We start from the raw sequence: 16,105 nt of genomic DNA, 5'->3' as shown, positions 1-16,105 counted from the left end.
GATAGCTCAAGGCTCTGAAAACCAGCTTGAAGCATGGAGCAGAATTCCGAGGTCAGCAGAGTCAACAAGCAGTCTGCACCATCTATATCTATAGCACTCAACCCTCATAGAAAAGTAGATTTCTATGTTTTTTGTTTGGCTGATTGGTGGGTTCTGATTGTTTGCTTTTTGAATTTTTTTATTTTATTACTTTGTGTGTATGAGTGCTTTGGCTGCATCTATGTATCACAATGTGTGCCTGGTGCCTGAGGAGATGGTAAGCCTCCATATGGGCTCTAGGAATCAAACCTGGGTCCTTTGCAAGAATAACAAGTGCTCTCACGATTGAGCCAACTCTCTAGCCCTGGATGTGTTATTGTTTTAAGGAATCTCAACTAACGAAGAATAAGAGCAGAAAAATGGATCGTCATATGAACAAGGGTTTGAAACTTCCAAGAGAAAGCTCAGCAGAAGGGCTTAGCGTCCAGGAGGTCAGGTTTGTTGCTAGGAGATGAGCTGAGCCGGGTGATCACACATCATGATAGTCCATGATGTCAGAGTGCCTGCTCTCTGGCCCGTTACATAGCCAAGTATTGTGTGTCTTTAATCATTAATCAATGACGCAGAGGCTACTATTGTTATGTCAATAGAAACTGAGGCACAGAGTTAGTGCTGAGGATGGCATGTTAACACCAGCAGTCTGATTCTCTTAACTACGGCCGCCTGTGTTCACAAAACCTTAAGTTGATGTATGGTGGGAACCAGTACAGGATTGGCCAGATGAAATGGAGGAACAGGACTTACAAGAAGAAGGAGTCTTGACGAAGAAAAGTGGGTAGAGTCGGGAGAAGCACGACGAGAAGTTGGCAGCTAGGAGGGTTTTTTTTTTCCCCAAGTCCAAGTGATTGTGTTGATTTAGACTGTCAGAGACGGGCAAGCCAAAACTCCAGGTGATGAAGTTGCTCATCGAAGTAGGGAACAAATTCAGATGAGGAGATCTGGGAGTGGGGAAAGCGTACAGAAACTCACCACCACCTCAATGAAGGCTTTTTTAGGATGGGAGTGCTGTGGAGCCCTGAATGCCAATCATGACCGCAGAGCCCATCTTTACAGCTGCCTTCCCTGCTTGCCTTCACATGCCAGATGTTTGTTTTTGTTTTGCTTAATTTACATAGGTCTTTGCTCATAAAAGCCTTCACTCTCCTCACACCTACATTTATGGTTCTTCCTAGTCAGAATTCTGGTGTTTCTACTGAATTCTTGTTTGTTTATTCTCTCTTCTCTAGTAGAAAAATCTACGACATCAGAGATTTTGTGGTCTTAGTTTGCAAATCCACTTCTACTACTGTCCGGTGGGCCCAGAGTATACTTAACACTATGACAGAAAATTAGTGTTAAAGAATTATTGCAATCCTATACCTTGCTTTATGCATGAGGAAGGAATTGGGGTTCTAGTGGGGAAACTCTAGGTCTTAGAGAATGGCAGACACTAAATCTATTGACTTGCAGCCCATTCTCCTTCTATTGCTTTACCGCCTGTTTGATTTAAAAAATTGCTAAATAAAATTATTACAGGAGATATTAGAGATTCACCACCATGAAACCGTTACAACAGGCTTCTAGAACCTGGAATTCGGGGAGAAGACTGTAATGACGCCACGGGGCAGTTGGCAGCAACTGGATGCTGCAGTACTTTGGGAGTGCGATTTGGCCATCTTTGTAAAGATTATGACAGTATCTAAGAGTTTGCTTGTGTTATAATGTATTTTGTATATCCTAGAGTTTTGTTTGGTGTCTCATGCATCCTTAATGTGCCTACATATATATTTTTAATATTTGTTGATTTAATACTTTAATAACGTTAAGCTCCCGAAAAATAGGAACTGTTTCTATTAAGTCTACTTTATTCAGAACCCAGCTTGTTTAATAAAGGTCACGGAATAGATATTTCAGGTCATCTACAATAGGCCAAGGTGGGGAATGTGTTCCCATCTGTTATCCCCCTGCCGTTGCTCATGGTAGACATCACTAATTGATAACACTAATTCTCCTGAAGGATGCAGATGCAACCTTAAAATCCTCAGGAAGACACGCCAGGTCCTTCGTTGTTCTACTGGAATCATCACTAGAAACTTTTAGAAACAAGCAAATCCTTTTCAGTCATTTCAGAACTTGGGTCCTGGATGGGGAATATGTGGATGCAAGCTCTGTCAAGTCTTTCCTCTCCTCTGGATTCATGCCTAATTGCCTGGATGTAAGCCCTACATTTCCAGAGTTCTGCCTCGGGATATTTTACACATCAAGATGAATGTTCCAGCCCTTGGCTTTCGGTGCTCAGCGATCTCTATTTAATAAATATTTTAAATGCCGTAGGGGTGGTTAAAAGCGAACACACTCTTGCCTGTGTCTGTCTCTTTAAACCAGCAATGCAATGCTATGCAAGCACCTTAGTGAGTTTAAGAGGGAGAGGCACTCAAAGTTGAAGACACTCAACACCATCACTATTTGAGTTCTTTTACTGGAATCCTTTACCTAGGTAGGATTTTACGAAGTTAGAACCTCATCTTCTCCCATTTTACCCATTCAGTTCTTTTAAATGATAATCTATATGGTGAAGACCACAAGATCTCCAAGTTCCCACTTCCACTCTGAAGGTATCTGTTGTGAGAAGTCTCAGCGCAAGCATATGAAGTGCTGTTGGCCATCGACCAGAGCCCTGGTGCTTTCATCTGAGTGGGGAGAGGCAAACATTTGCACTCCTCACGGGGTGCCTCGGCTGATAAATGATGCTGGAGCAGTTATCTAACTGTGCCAACTACGAGTGCTGCAGGCAGGAAGTCAGACCAATGGGAAAGGGAGAAACCTTTTTACCCAAATGCGTTTTTAATTATAGTTTTAACAAAGATGAAGCAAAACCAGGGAAGTGCAAAATAATCACAGGGGTCTTAGAAAATAAACATCATTTGTTTTCAGAATTACATCCACTGACGCTAAACCTGTTGTTTGTCCAAATAATGGAGCCTTCTCCTCATTAACCGTATTTGTTTATGAACCCCAAATTAAATATTCCTTTGCTTTAGCAACCAAATAATTATGTAGGGAAAATACCAACTATGAAGTAAATCGCACTGGCATATAAAGATTAGAATGAAGCCACAGCTTGATCAAAGAGATTCATTAGATTAGCTGAATTTTTCAAATCACACACAGTCAACAGTGATCCATTACTCTATTCCAAGAAGTCATAATATGTCCTCTGATGTCATTAATGGTGTTAATCATTGTCAGATTTCCCTGCATTAAAACTGTACAAAAGCAAGGAAAGGAGGTCAGATGGTTGAGTGGGTGAAGCAGCTTGCTACCAAGCTTGAGTTCAGTATCTAGAGCCTACAAGGTAAAAGGAAAGAACCAACTCCCAAGAGTTGTTCTCTGACTTCCACATGTGTACGGTGTCCCTCCACCAGCACACACACACACACACACACACACACACACACGCACACACACACAGAGAGAGAGAGAGAGAGAGAGAGAGAGAGAGAGAGAGAGGGAGAGGGAGAGGGAGAGGGGGAGAGAGAGAGAGAGAGGAGAGAGAGAGAAGCAAAGAAGAAGAGAGTAGAAGAGAAAAAGAGGGAGGGAGAAGAGAGGAACGCCACACAAAGAAATAAATGTAAAACGTTATGAATGTTATGGACGCAACAGTTGCAGTTGCAGTATCAAGTATTCTTGGTCAGTGTTTCCTGGGCTCTGTGACTCTTAGTACTCATTTGTGGGAGTTATATTCATCTACAGAGGCAGAAATATAAACATGCATTATGCGCCTCTTCATTTTCTGAGAACTTTTTTTCTTAAAACAGAGAAATGAAAATAACCTAATAAATATGAGATGGATACTAAATAATGGAGCTCCATGTGCTTTTATTTTTATCAGTATTGCTGGATCCTGAGGTAGGTTGATTCCTAATTTTCTGAGAAACTGCAGTACTGATTTCCAAAGTGGTTGTACAAGTTTGCATTCCCACCAGCAATGGATGAGTGTTCCCCTTACTCCACATCCTCTCCTGCATAAGCTATCATTGGTGCTTTTGATCTTAGCTATTCTGACTGGTGTAAGATAGAATCTCAGAGTTGTTTCAATTTGCATTTCCCTGATGGCTAAGGATGTTGAACATTTTCTTAAGTGTCTTTTGGCCATTTGAGTTCTTCTGTTGAGAATTCTCTGTTTAGTTCTGTATCCCACTTTTTAATTGGGTTATTTAGAATTTTAATGTCTAATTTCTTGAGTTCTTTATATATTTTGAAGATCAGACTTCTGTCTGATGTAGGGTTAGTAAATATCTTTTCCCACTCAGTAGGCTGCCTTTTTGTCTTATTGACCATATCCTTTGCTTTGCAGAAGCTTCTCAGTATCATGAGGTCCCATTTATTTATTGTTGCTCTCAGTGTCTGTGCTACTGGGGTTATATTTAGGAAGTGGTCTCCTGTGCCCATGCATTGAAGACTACTTCCCACTTTCTCTTCTATCAGGTTCAATGTGGTCAGATTTATATTGAGGTCTTTAATCCATTTGGACTTGAGTTTTGTGCATGGAGACAGATATGGATCTATTTTCATTCTACATGTTGACATCCAGTTATGCCAGTACCATTTGTTCAAGATGCTTTCTTTTTTCCATTGTATAATTTTAGCTTATTTATCAAAAATCAAGTGTTCATGGGTGTGTGGATTAATATCCTGGTCTTCAATTTGATTCCATTGGTCAACCTCTCTGTTTTATGCCAATACCAAGCTGTTTTCATTACTATAGCTCTGTAATAGAGCTTGATGTCAGGGATGGTAATGCCTACGGAAGTTCCTTTATTGTACAGGATTGTTTGGCTATCCTGATTTTTTTGTTTTTTTAAATGAAGTTGATTATTGTTCTTTCAAGGTCTGTGAAGAATTTTGATGGGGATTGCATTAAATCTATAGATTGCTTGTGGTAGGACTGCCATTTTACTATGTTGATCCTACCTATCTAAGAGCATGGGAGATCTTTCCATTTTCTGGTGTCTTCTTCATTTTTTTTCTTCAAAGACTTAAAGTTCTTGCCAAATAGGTCTTTCACTCCTTTGGTTAGTGTTACCGCAAGAGATATTTTATATTATTTGTGGCTATTGTGAAAGGTGTTGTTTCTCTGATTTCCCTCTCAGCTTCTTTATCATTTGTGCATAGGAGGGCTACTAATTTTTTTTGAGTTGATCTTGTATCTTGCCACATCACTGAAGGTATTTATCAGCTGTAGGAGTTCTCTGGTAGAGTTTTTGGGGTCACTTATATATACTATCATATCATCAGTGATCAATTTGACTTCATCCCAGAGATGCAGGACTGGTTCAACATACAAAAATCTATCAATGTAATCCATCATATAAACAAACTTTTTCGGTGAGGTAGTCACATCTTGCTGGTTCTGTGCCTGGGTTTCCATGCACTCCTAAGGACTACTGGCCAAGCTAGCTTTATCTAAGCAGTCAGATGGAGAATGCTGGCTAGGCCTGTGAGCAGTTGGGTGGCAGATTTCCTTGTGCTCCCATCCCAGCGTCTCTATTGCATCAGTCTTTGCATCTTTCAGTTGTTGCATCAGAAATGCATCCCAGCTGATTTAGGCAGAAAGGGGGGGTCTGGAAGTATGAGCTTTCACAATCCTGAGGGGCTCCAATCAGATGTGCCTAACGTTGGCACTCTCCAAGATCCTGTTTGCACCTTGTGCACACGTGTTTATTTCTTGCTTCTTTCTGAAGACCAGCTTTTGGTACAAGTCAGCAAAACGCAGACCCTTCGAAACCCAGCAGTCCAAGTTTCCTTGTTACCTCCAAGGTGTTAAATGCTCTCTTAGGGGATGGAAAGGGGGTCTCTTCTGTTTGAATGTTAAACGATCAAGACTTAGGAAAGGAATAGAGGGAAGGCAGGGAAAGAAGAAATATTTGGAAAATAGTTACAATGTGCACAGACACATGTGATATCAGAAAGTAAAATGTCATAATTATCAGTTATTTCATTTCTATTTCTGCCCCAGTGCATCAAAATTAGTTTGTCTTTTTGAAGTTCATTGCTTGACTGGATAATTATGTCTGCCTCTAGTCATCTTCACGGTGCTGTCTAGGAGAGCAGGTTCATATTCTTGAGTGATTGAAAAATACAAAGGTAGGAAAGAAATATTGCCAGAAATCTCAGGGAGTCTTGGGAGAGTTAGCTTTTGATATTGGGAAATTAAGGGTCCTCTCTTAGCGTTCATAATCTCGTTAATGAAAAGCAATGGGATAAAATATAAAGTGGATACAGTTTTCTAGAGTTTAAAATGAAAACTCCACAGCAGGCAAACTTTAGGTCTTGTAGCACCTATAATGGAAGAAGGGAGAAGTTAAGTTGACATGGACATTAGCTGCTTGGTGGCAGCTGGTCCCATGGACAGTAGCTGCTTGGTGACAGCTGGTCCCATGGACAGTAGCTGCTTGGTGGCAGCTGGTCCCACGGGAAGAGAGACTTTTAGAAGAGAAGAGGCCTGAGCCTTAGGAAGTTTTAAGGCAAACTTAGGCTCTGGCTCACATCTAAGAAAAAAAGAGAAGAAAAGAAAAATCAATTGTCAGGCCTTTCTGTTAACACAGAAATACAGGCAGACCCATCTGAACTCCAGGACATCTCATAAAGACTGCAATAGGGGGCAGGAATTCTAGGTAGGGAAGGTACATTATATTTATCTTAAAGTGAACTCGCCTTCCTAGGGGTGGCCCCCTATCCAGGCCCTTGACCTCCCAACCTGCCAGACTGAATCAACTCATAAGGAAAAGGGTCCAAGACTTGTCTCTACCTAGAGGCGGATTCCATGCTTACTATATCATTAGGAAATGGGAAACGTGCAAATTCTTAATGGATAAATAAGTAAATATGCAAGTTCACTTCCTGAAACATCAGAGTGTTCGTTGAGAACAGAAGGCAAAGATATTGAGTCGGTCTTTGATACCGGACTGGTCCCGAGAAGATTTTAGAAGCCTGAGAGGAACTATGAACGTCGGCAGGTTTGCTCATCCCTCTGAAGGAAGAGCAGAGTGGAGGGAGGATGCTGGAATACAAGACCATGCTGTAGCCTGAACCGGATGGGCAGTTTGGGGTCTTTGTCACAGGTGACTTTCTAGCATCCTGGAGGGGCTGAGGGAAATCAAATTTTTATTGTGTTCTCTCCTTTAACTCTCTGTGGTGAACCTTCTAAATTGGAAGACCAGATTCTGGGCTTGTAAAAATTTTACTGCTTAAACTTCTCGAGGGAAAGGACAAAAGGCCAAGAGCAATTTAAGACAGAATGAGAAAAGGACTCTTAACTTTCTCCATGAGGCCAGTCCTAACTTTTTCCTAGGCTGTGCAAAATGTGTTACATGTGCAATGAACACGTGTTCAATAGTTCTACCTGCGTCCTAGCCTTTGTAGTTGGATTTTTGTCTATTGGGGGTTAGCAAGGCTTTAGTGGGGATGATCAACCAGTAAGAGTAGGCTAGTTTAGTCATCCCATGATCTTCCTCTTCTGCTGTTTCCTTTGCTATCGGTACTGTTACAAGGGTCTTGGATGAAGGGCGCTTTCTTAGGGTATCACTGAATTTATTCCATGGTATTTTGCAAAGAAGACCTACTCAGCAGGAGAGGGAGATGAGGGTTGGAGAGGGAGCCACTGACTGACTTCCAGCAGAGGTCTGATGTGGGGATTAGAAAGTTGCAGCTACCTGAGAGTAACGTCGAAGAGATACCGAGGGTCTTGGGAAGAAAGGTACTGCTGCAGATGTGAGGCGGGATGCCTACATCCGAGTCACCAGGGACTTAAAGTAGAGATGTGGATGAGCTCAGAAAGTAACCGTTACAGATCCCAGGTAGAGCACCAATGACACCTCAAACACTGATCTACCCAAGTCCAAGTTGGAAAACTAACGAACTTATTGGGTTACATGCAGGAGTAGAGGTGAGTGGTTGCTTATTGGAGCATGAACAACTCTGAAACAGCTAATTGCTGAAGAAGCCTGTCCCAGGATGATCACAGCTCATGAAAGTAGTAACATTGGTCCTCACTATACAACAGTCACACAGATCAATGGATCTGATCTGTCCCCTCTCTCCCCAGAAGTTCTTAATGTTTTTATAACTTTAGTAGTCAAGTGACCTGGATCATCTTATAAGTTTCAGAGACTTCCTGAGGCTTGTGAGTTGTTTACCTCTGAATCTAAAGGAGCCTACAGCCTGTAATGGAATGTTTCATGTTAGAACTTCCCTAGTCTTAATGAACAGCTTTTCAGGATGGAAATGTTTTAATTCAGAAGACTATTCCTACCCAATATCCAGTGTCCTGTGAGATCTACAAACGCTCTCTTCTGTTTTGAAATTACAGAGTCTGTCATCCCAAGTAGTGGAACATTTCACGTGAAACTGCCTAAGAAGCACAGCGTGGAGCTGGGAATAACCATCAGCTGTAAGTGCAAGGGGCCTTTCTTAAAACACTGTATAATTAAAGACTCTCTATGAATCTGTTGCCGAGGGGTTTGCCGGTGTAGCCTTCACCCATCTCCGTGTCAGCATAGGGCGCGGCCAGCACCTGATAGCCTTGGAGGGAGAGGAGCAGCTTCACATTCTCGCTGCTGTCTCAGTCTCTCTCTTCAAGATGGACATAAAGGCTCAGAAGCGAGCTCGCTTGGTGACGTGCTTGCCCTGGCAGAAAATCTGAAATAGCCTAAGCATCCGTGTAAAAGGCTGGGCACAGCCGCACACATCCGTAGTCCCAGGACTGAAAAGCAGCAGACGGCAGGCTCGCCAGACCATGAGCTCCAGTTTCAGTGAGAGATCCTGTCTCAACAAAATAAAGCAGGAAGTGACTGAGGAGGACCTTAGATGACAACCTCTGGCTTTCACCTGCGTGTGAGCAAGCTTGCACACGCACGCACGCACGCACACTCAGACAAAAGAAATCAGAATATAAATGGAAGCAAGATTTCCATGAAGTACGGGGCTAAGTCTTTCAAGACAACAGCTATGTACTTTGTATGCTGTCCAGCAAGTCATAGTACTCAATATTTCTCACACGCCAAAACACAAATAGATGACTAACTGGATGAGCAGAAATACACATATAAGTTCTCTACATGTTTATGCCCTGTGCTTTTCTCTAATTCAACGAATACAAGAAAGAATAATATAACTCAAAACATGCTTTCATATATTCTCAAGGCTTTCTATGAGTATACTATGTATCTGTAATTTACAAGACTCAATCAATTCCTTTTAGTAAATTCCTGAATTACTCATGGTACCTGGTCTGAATAACCACACCAAAGTGAAAAGTAATATATATATGAATTAGCTTAATTCTCTTCCTCCCTAGGGATCTAGTTTTATAACTGCTTTGATAAACAAACTTTGAAAATTCCAGCCCCAGTGGACCTCTATATCCTGTCTATAGAACAGAACAGAAATCGAGCTTGTTCTGTACTCCTAATATCTACAGACTGAATTTATCAATAAATGCCCCCAAGCAAATGAAACATATGGTCAATGCATAAGGACCAAGGAGACACAGAGGCAGGGACTCTGACCACAAGGTTGTCCCTTCAAGAAAAAATGATGAGAGAACATAAAAATGTTTCAACACATACTGGGCAGAGTTGATGGCAGTGGTTATGGCAAAAATAAATAAAAAGCGTCCTCAATTGGGTAGTATGAAATAGGGCTGTCCAATTCTACTTTAATGATATAAATTTAACACTAGAACCGCACTTTTATTTCTAATGGTAAATCACACACGCCTGCCATCATACTAAAACGAGTACTACCGCATGGCACAGCCTCTGCAAGAATGAGATGGCAGCTGTCTGACACTGTCCAGCCGCCCTGAGTAGCCATCTGAGAGGGGAGTCAACGGCAAATGAAGTGACACCAGCCTGCAGTACAACTGAAAATGACCCAACATCTGAATAAAGCAGAGATGTTATAGTGTGTGAATGACATCTCAAGTCCTATGTGTGGCCGTCTGTGTGTGTGTGTGTGTGTGTGTGTGTGTGTTTAGTGTGGAAAGCAGAAGTCAACTATGGGTATCATTCCTCAGGAGCTATCCAGTATTGTTTCTGAAACAGGGTCTCTTAGTGGTCTGGAAGTTGCCAATGAGGCTTCGTGGGCTGACAAGTGAACCCACAAACTTCTACAAGAACATATTGAGTCTCAGCTCACCATGTGCAACAGTTACTTGTGAAGCTTTGAGTGTTGCACTGTTCCAGATGGAGAAGGGATGCACAAGTCTCCCTCTCTCTCTCTCTCCCTCCCCCTCCCTCTCCCTCCCCCTCCCCCTCCCTACCCTTCCCCTTCCCTCCCCCTCCCCCTCCCCCCTCTCTTTCTCCCAATCATTCACACACACACACACACACACACACACACACACACACACGTCAGCTCCTCAGAGCTCCGACTGCACTTACACAAGTAGTCATCACTATACTGCATGTGTTTCTTCCTGGAAAATACTTGTGATTGACAAGTCGAAGAAACATAAGGTACTGCAAAACCAAAATAAAAAGGCCACCCAGGAGTTGTGTTCGTTGCAGTGAAAGAGGAAACTCCCAAAGGCCTCTCTCAGTTCCCTGTACACATCCATAAATGGATCAACTTAAAGGCAGGAATCATCTGTGTTTACATCTGGAGAAGCAGAAAGTTGAAGACTTGCCTGGGCACAATCTCCAACTAAATTATATGGAGTTGGGTTTTTAACACAAATAGTTGGACTGTATATATATATATATATATATATATATATTATTTTCTGAGGTTCAAGAATATGCACCTATAGGCAACATGAAGAAGACCAGCTTTGTGCTGCTACATAAGTATATGGCTGTGATGAGTCCTGAGCAATCATCTAGACGACTCATGTGTCACTGCTCAGGTTCATTAGCAGGGACGTTAGAGACACAGTGGCATGGAGTCCAAATTATCTCATTAAATGTAAGTTGAGAAAGACACTAGGAAGTCTAATGTCCATCGTGGAGCACACAATTTCACAGTGCTGGTCTCTTGTCCCCTTCTCAGTTCTGCTTCTCTGGCCAAGTGCACTGAGTTTTCAAGGAATTGCTGTTGTTTGTCTTTGGCTTTCACACCGTAATCTTTGCTTGTTCTTCCTTTGTAAGTCAGTTTCTTAGCCCATTCTCTGTAGACCACCACCTCCACCCTTGCTTGTTCTTCCTTTGTAAGTCAGTCTATTGGCCCATTCATTGTAGACCACCACCTCCACCAGCACTGGTTTGGCTACTCCAGTAGACGTGACATAGAGACACATTATTTTATTTTATAATAAATATAAATAAATACTTATGTTTATATAAAAATAAATAAAATATGAGAATTGTTATTTCAGAATAGAGAAAACTTTTAATTTCTCATGACCTTATGATATCTAACAAGCCCTGCCTCTCTTTTTTTAAACCAATTATTTCTCTGAGATTTCCCAGCCAGAGCCCAGTACAGAGATGCCTAGCTCATAGTCAGTGTTTTGGAAATATGTGCTACGTAAGTGCCTGATTCTATGGAAATGTCCAATCAAATCCAAAGCGTTAAGTGACTCATTGTCATTTCTTGAAGGATCACAAGTCAAGATCAGTCAAGATCAGGCAAGATCAGACGGATAAAGCCTGGAGGATCCATTTCTCTACTGGAGTAGGGAAATGAGTCCGAGGTGTCTGGATCACGATAACAACAAACACTTACTGTAGTCAGAGCAGTCTTGTGTGCATTGCCTAATCACTCTGCCTTTGAGTGCTCATAATCCTCTCAGCAGAAACTCTCAGGCAAAGATTGTGAACATTCATCATATCCTGCACCTGAGTCATCTATCTAAAGACTTTGTCCTCCAGCAATCAACCTAGAAGTGCCAGAGCTACGACTTCAGCCCCGACCATTACGACCATCAAGTAACATTTCTCAATCCCTACACTACATTGTCCTACTGGCTTTCTAGTACCAAAGCCACACATCTATGTAAAATCTATTAACATTTAGTAATAGTGACTGTCTTGGTAGGTTTAGAGCTTATGAGCCTAGCAATATAGGCGTGGCTTGCTATTTTCTAGGCAGAAAACAACTCAGCATTGTGGTAGGGTGGTATCAACAACTACTGATCACTTGAGGATTCACCACCACATCTGTGTGCCTGGAAGTGACAGAGAGACATATAGGTCTGTACACGCTTCTCTGTTCAATATCTTCACCCCCACAGACTTCACCACCAAGAACTTTAGGGTTTCAGTTGTGGGTGTAGTTAGAGGAGAAAGGGGAATGTAGAGAGATGAGGATAGCCACCCTATGCATGTAGATGTGTAGAGCATTTCTAGAAAAAAATTTATGTAGCATTGTCCTCTACATCATGATACCATTTTTGCTGTCTTGCAGAGAAGGGTGAGTTTGATGGATCTTCTTGTTTTTACAATTGCTAGTTTTCCTTTTCAGTGAAATGTGGGCCTTTTTAATTCAAAGGAAACTCTTGCATGTTATTTCATTGTTACTATAGGTTGGCAAGATACTACGCAAATTCATTGGCAGATACTAAAAGAATAATAATAATGCTTGCATGTAGTAAAAATTTAGTGTGTGTATGTGTGTGTGTGTGCACACGTGCACACGTGCATGCCGAATGCCCAGAAAGAACTATTTCTATTTTAGAATATGAGTAAAACTGGTAGATGTTCGTGTCTGTGGTTAAGTCATATCCAATCATTGAGTGAAGGTTTAAATAATGAGTTAATTATAGTGAATATGTTCTGCACACTTTGCTAGCAGCTAAGGTTAGCAATTAAGTGAAATCTCAGTGTCATTTACTCAGGACTAATTGCAATGGTGGATTAGGTATTGGGGTGTTGGTTTTCCTTTAAATATGATGTTGAGTTGTTAAACCATCTGTTCTAATGCATAAACATTTTTCTGGGATTCAGGCGGGATTATGGGATATGATATGGTTCCGTAATTATTATGGGTTGATCTGTTTATAATAAAATCTTACTTCAGGGGTCTCTTAATGTTCTCTAAAAGGAAACCGTCACAGGCTTCAGGTTGGCAAAGCATCTTCTCTCAGAGGCCACTTGGTTTTTCACAAATGTTGGTATCCTAAATGAAATTTAAACTTTACACACAAAGATGGTTTCTTTGAGCTTCTCTGGGGTATAACGCATATCCATAGTTAATTCCAAGGAAGTTCCTTTCCAAATGGTTTATTTTTTTTTTATTCTTATCAAATAGAAGTCCTACCACCAAAAAAATTAAAGGTTCCAAATATTTGACCACTCTGATTGTTAATAATTTTATGTGTAGCTTAATAAGGTCTATATTATATGCTTAGAATATATACACTTATATGTATTTAGTTAAGTAGTAAAATATTTACTATCATAACAAAATAAGCAGTTACATCCCATAACACTGTAAAGTTTTCTAGGTAAGAATTTGTGGGCAGAGCATAAGGATTTGTATAGTCCACCCCAAAAGATTTCCATATAGACAACATGAATAATAGAACAATTATTTCTGCCTTATATCCCTCCCAAGGCACTTGAGGAACGTGGTGAGCGCCCATCAACGAAGTGGTGCATCTTAGCTAGAGAGGCATGGAAGAAAGGGTGGGAGACAGGCTCACACCAGTACCACCAAAGTCATTGATTTCATTATCCTCTTGTTGAAGAGCCAACCTTTCAGGTCACTGCCCTAAGCCTGATGGTCAGCTCTTCACCTGTTTTCTCCAGTTGCAAATTTAAATGGCCATATTGCTTTCCAGCATGCAAATACTTTTTACGTGAATGTGGTTTTGGTTTTGGTATGCGTATTTTCCAACCATCTGTTGGTCGCCTTTGATTTACATATAAACTCTCTCTGGTATGGAAAGTGACTGTCAGTCAGGAGGGAACGCACAGTCTTGCATGAGTCCCGGATATAAAGATGTGACGTCTCGCTCTGTCTTCATTATTACAGCACCATCCAGTAGAAAACCCGGGGACCCTCTTGTCATTTCAGATATCAAGAAAGGCAGCGTGGCACACAGGTAAGGACGTGCCTTTCCTCATTTACCTATTTCCTCCTTCCAGTGTATTCCCATACTCCAGAGTGGAAAGTGATCTTTATGGGCTTTCATGGGGTCAGCATGAGCATTTTCTTCATGCCCGTCTTCCATCCTTCATGAACTAGTTATTTCAGTTCTGAGAAGTGCCTCACCCAGACTAATAGCGTGTGCGACAGCTGGGTTAGGTGCTCTTGTGTCCCCTTTGAAGAAGTAAGACTTTTTGTACCCCCACTAATGTTTCTGTTTGCTAATTCCCTTTCTGTTGATGTCATTTTAAAAAAAAAAAATCTGACCAAAAGCAACACAGGAGAGAAGGAACTTGATTGGCTTATCGTTCCAGATCATAGTCCCTTATGGTGTCCATGAGACATGAGAGCAGAGTCTCAAGTGGGAATGTGAACGTGAACCTGCTAGCTGACATGCATCATTCCTTCTGCCCAGAGCGCTCCCAGTCAAGGAGGTCCAGCAGAAGCTGGGGAGGAGTGCTGCTTGCTGGCTCACTCATGGGCTTATGAGTAGCTAGTTTTTTTTTTTAATTCAGTCTAAAATCACCTGCCTAGGGAATGGTGTTACTCATAGTGGGCTGGACCCCTCCAAAACCACTGAACAATCAATAGAATGCATCACAGACATATCCACAGGCCAATGTGATCTGGACAGTCTGTTGACTATCACGTCTTTCTTAAATGGCTCTAGGCTGTATCAAGTTGGCAACTGAAGCTAAATTAGAACAGTCTCCTCCCTTGTCTCTATACATCTAAATAAGATCATCTTGTACTTTCTATTACACAGATAAAAGTACATTTTATGTAATAGAGCATGCCAAGGTAATATTAACTTTCCTCTTACTGTTTTTTAAATGAAGACTTAAAAAACCCAGCCTGTCATTATAAATTGTGTCATTAAAGAAATAGAAACCCCAAAAATGTATGGAGGAGAGGAAATAGTAAGTGTTCAGATATATAGTGCAGGCACAGCTGTGTTGAAAAGTAAATTACTAATATCATGTATCAAACAAAGACAAAAAATGTTTCTTGTGTAACAGGTAGAAAGTGGGCAGGGAATCCAGAGCTGGGAAACCATCACACCTACTTGACATTCCTGTTTCCTATCCATAAGTGGGAAGGGATTGGGGTTTGCTGAGATAGCCTGTGTATCAATCATAGATGACCCAGCAGAAGAAAAGAGAGGATAAATATTGGGAAATAATTATCTCTAGGTTGGGAGGAACACAATGATATGGGGGGTCTCTTGTACTCAGTACCCCATAAGGAGCTCTAGACTTCCTGAGTAAATAAATGCCTGGCTTAAGTTGAAGAAAGCAGTAGGAAAATGTTTGGACATTAGGCAACGTGACGCCGTAGCCCCCATCCCAAACAAGACGGCAAGGAAATGGAATCTTGTCGGTACGGTACAGTTTACAAACAGTTGAAACCTTCGACTGTGAAGGCCACCCGAGCACTGCGTTGTGCTCAGCGCCTCTTGAAACGGCCCACGTGCGTACTCGTCATAACTCACGCAGTGCCGTGCGCTCGTCCACAGAACCGGAACTCTGGAGCTCGGGGATAAGCTGCTCGCCATAGATAACATCCGGCTGGACAACTGCTCCATGGAAGACGCGGTCCAGATCCTCCAGCAGTGTGAAGATCTGGTGAAGCTCAAGATCCGCAAAGATGAAGATAACTCAGGTACCGACAGCATCCTTCCTTAAGACTGACCTTTCTAGCTGCCCGTCTGTCAAAAAGATAATACATCTGGATGCTTTCCAGGTGGCAGCTGGCTAGTGACGGGGTGGCACTGTTTTATTTGTTTTTAGAATCTTGGAATTTTACATTGAGTGTTGAGTGAATTTTTAATGATGCTTTCAATTTTTGCAACTAAGATGTTTTTTATAAAATTACAATTATAAGAAGATAATTTTAAGTATGAAGACTACACTATAAGGTAATTGGAACTGGTCATTCCCGAGTTTGTTGATAGTTGTAACATATAACCATGACTAATGCTGCTTTTTTAACTGTA

The 16,105-nt window shown here is 41.5% G+C and overlaps 1 protein-coding gene across 1 annotated transcript in view; it reads left to right on the top strand.

The window, feature by feature from the left end:
* Grip1 (glutamate receptor interacting protein 1) overlaps positions 1-16,105 on the top strand; it is a 274,899-nt gene that overhangs the window by 203,350 nt on the left and 55,444 nt on the right. Inside the window, 3 exon segments of the mRNA XM_042054253.1 lie at positions 8,390-8,470; positions 13,996-14,065; positions 15,626-15,771. Of these exon segments, the coding sequence (XP_041910187.1) occupies positions 8,390-8,470; positions 13,996-14,065; positions 15,626-15,771 (297 nt within the window).

The sequence above is a fragment of the Arvicola amphibius genome, chromosome 17 (assembly GCF_903992535.2).
Source record: "Arvicola amphibius chromosome 17, mArvAmp1.2, whole genome shotgun sequence".
NCBI classification, from domain to species: Eukaryota; Metazoa; Chordata; class Mammalia; order Rodentia; family Cricetidae; genus Arvicola; species Arvicola amphibius.
This window is presented reverse-complemented; position numbering and strand designations above follow the sequence as displayed.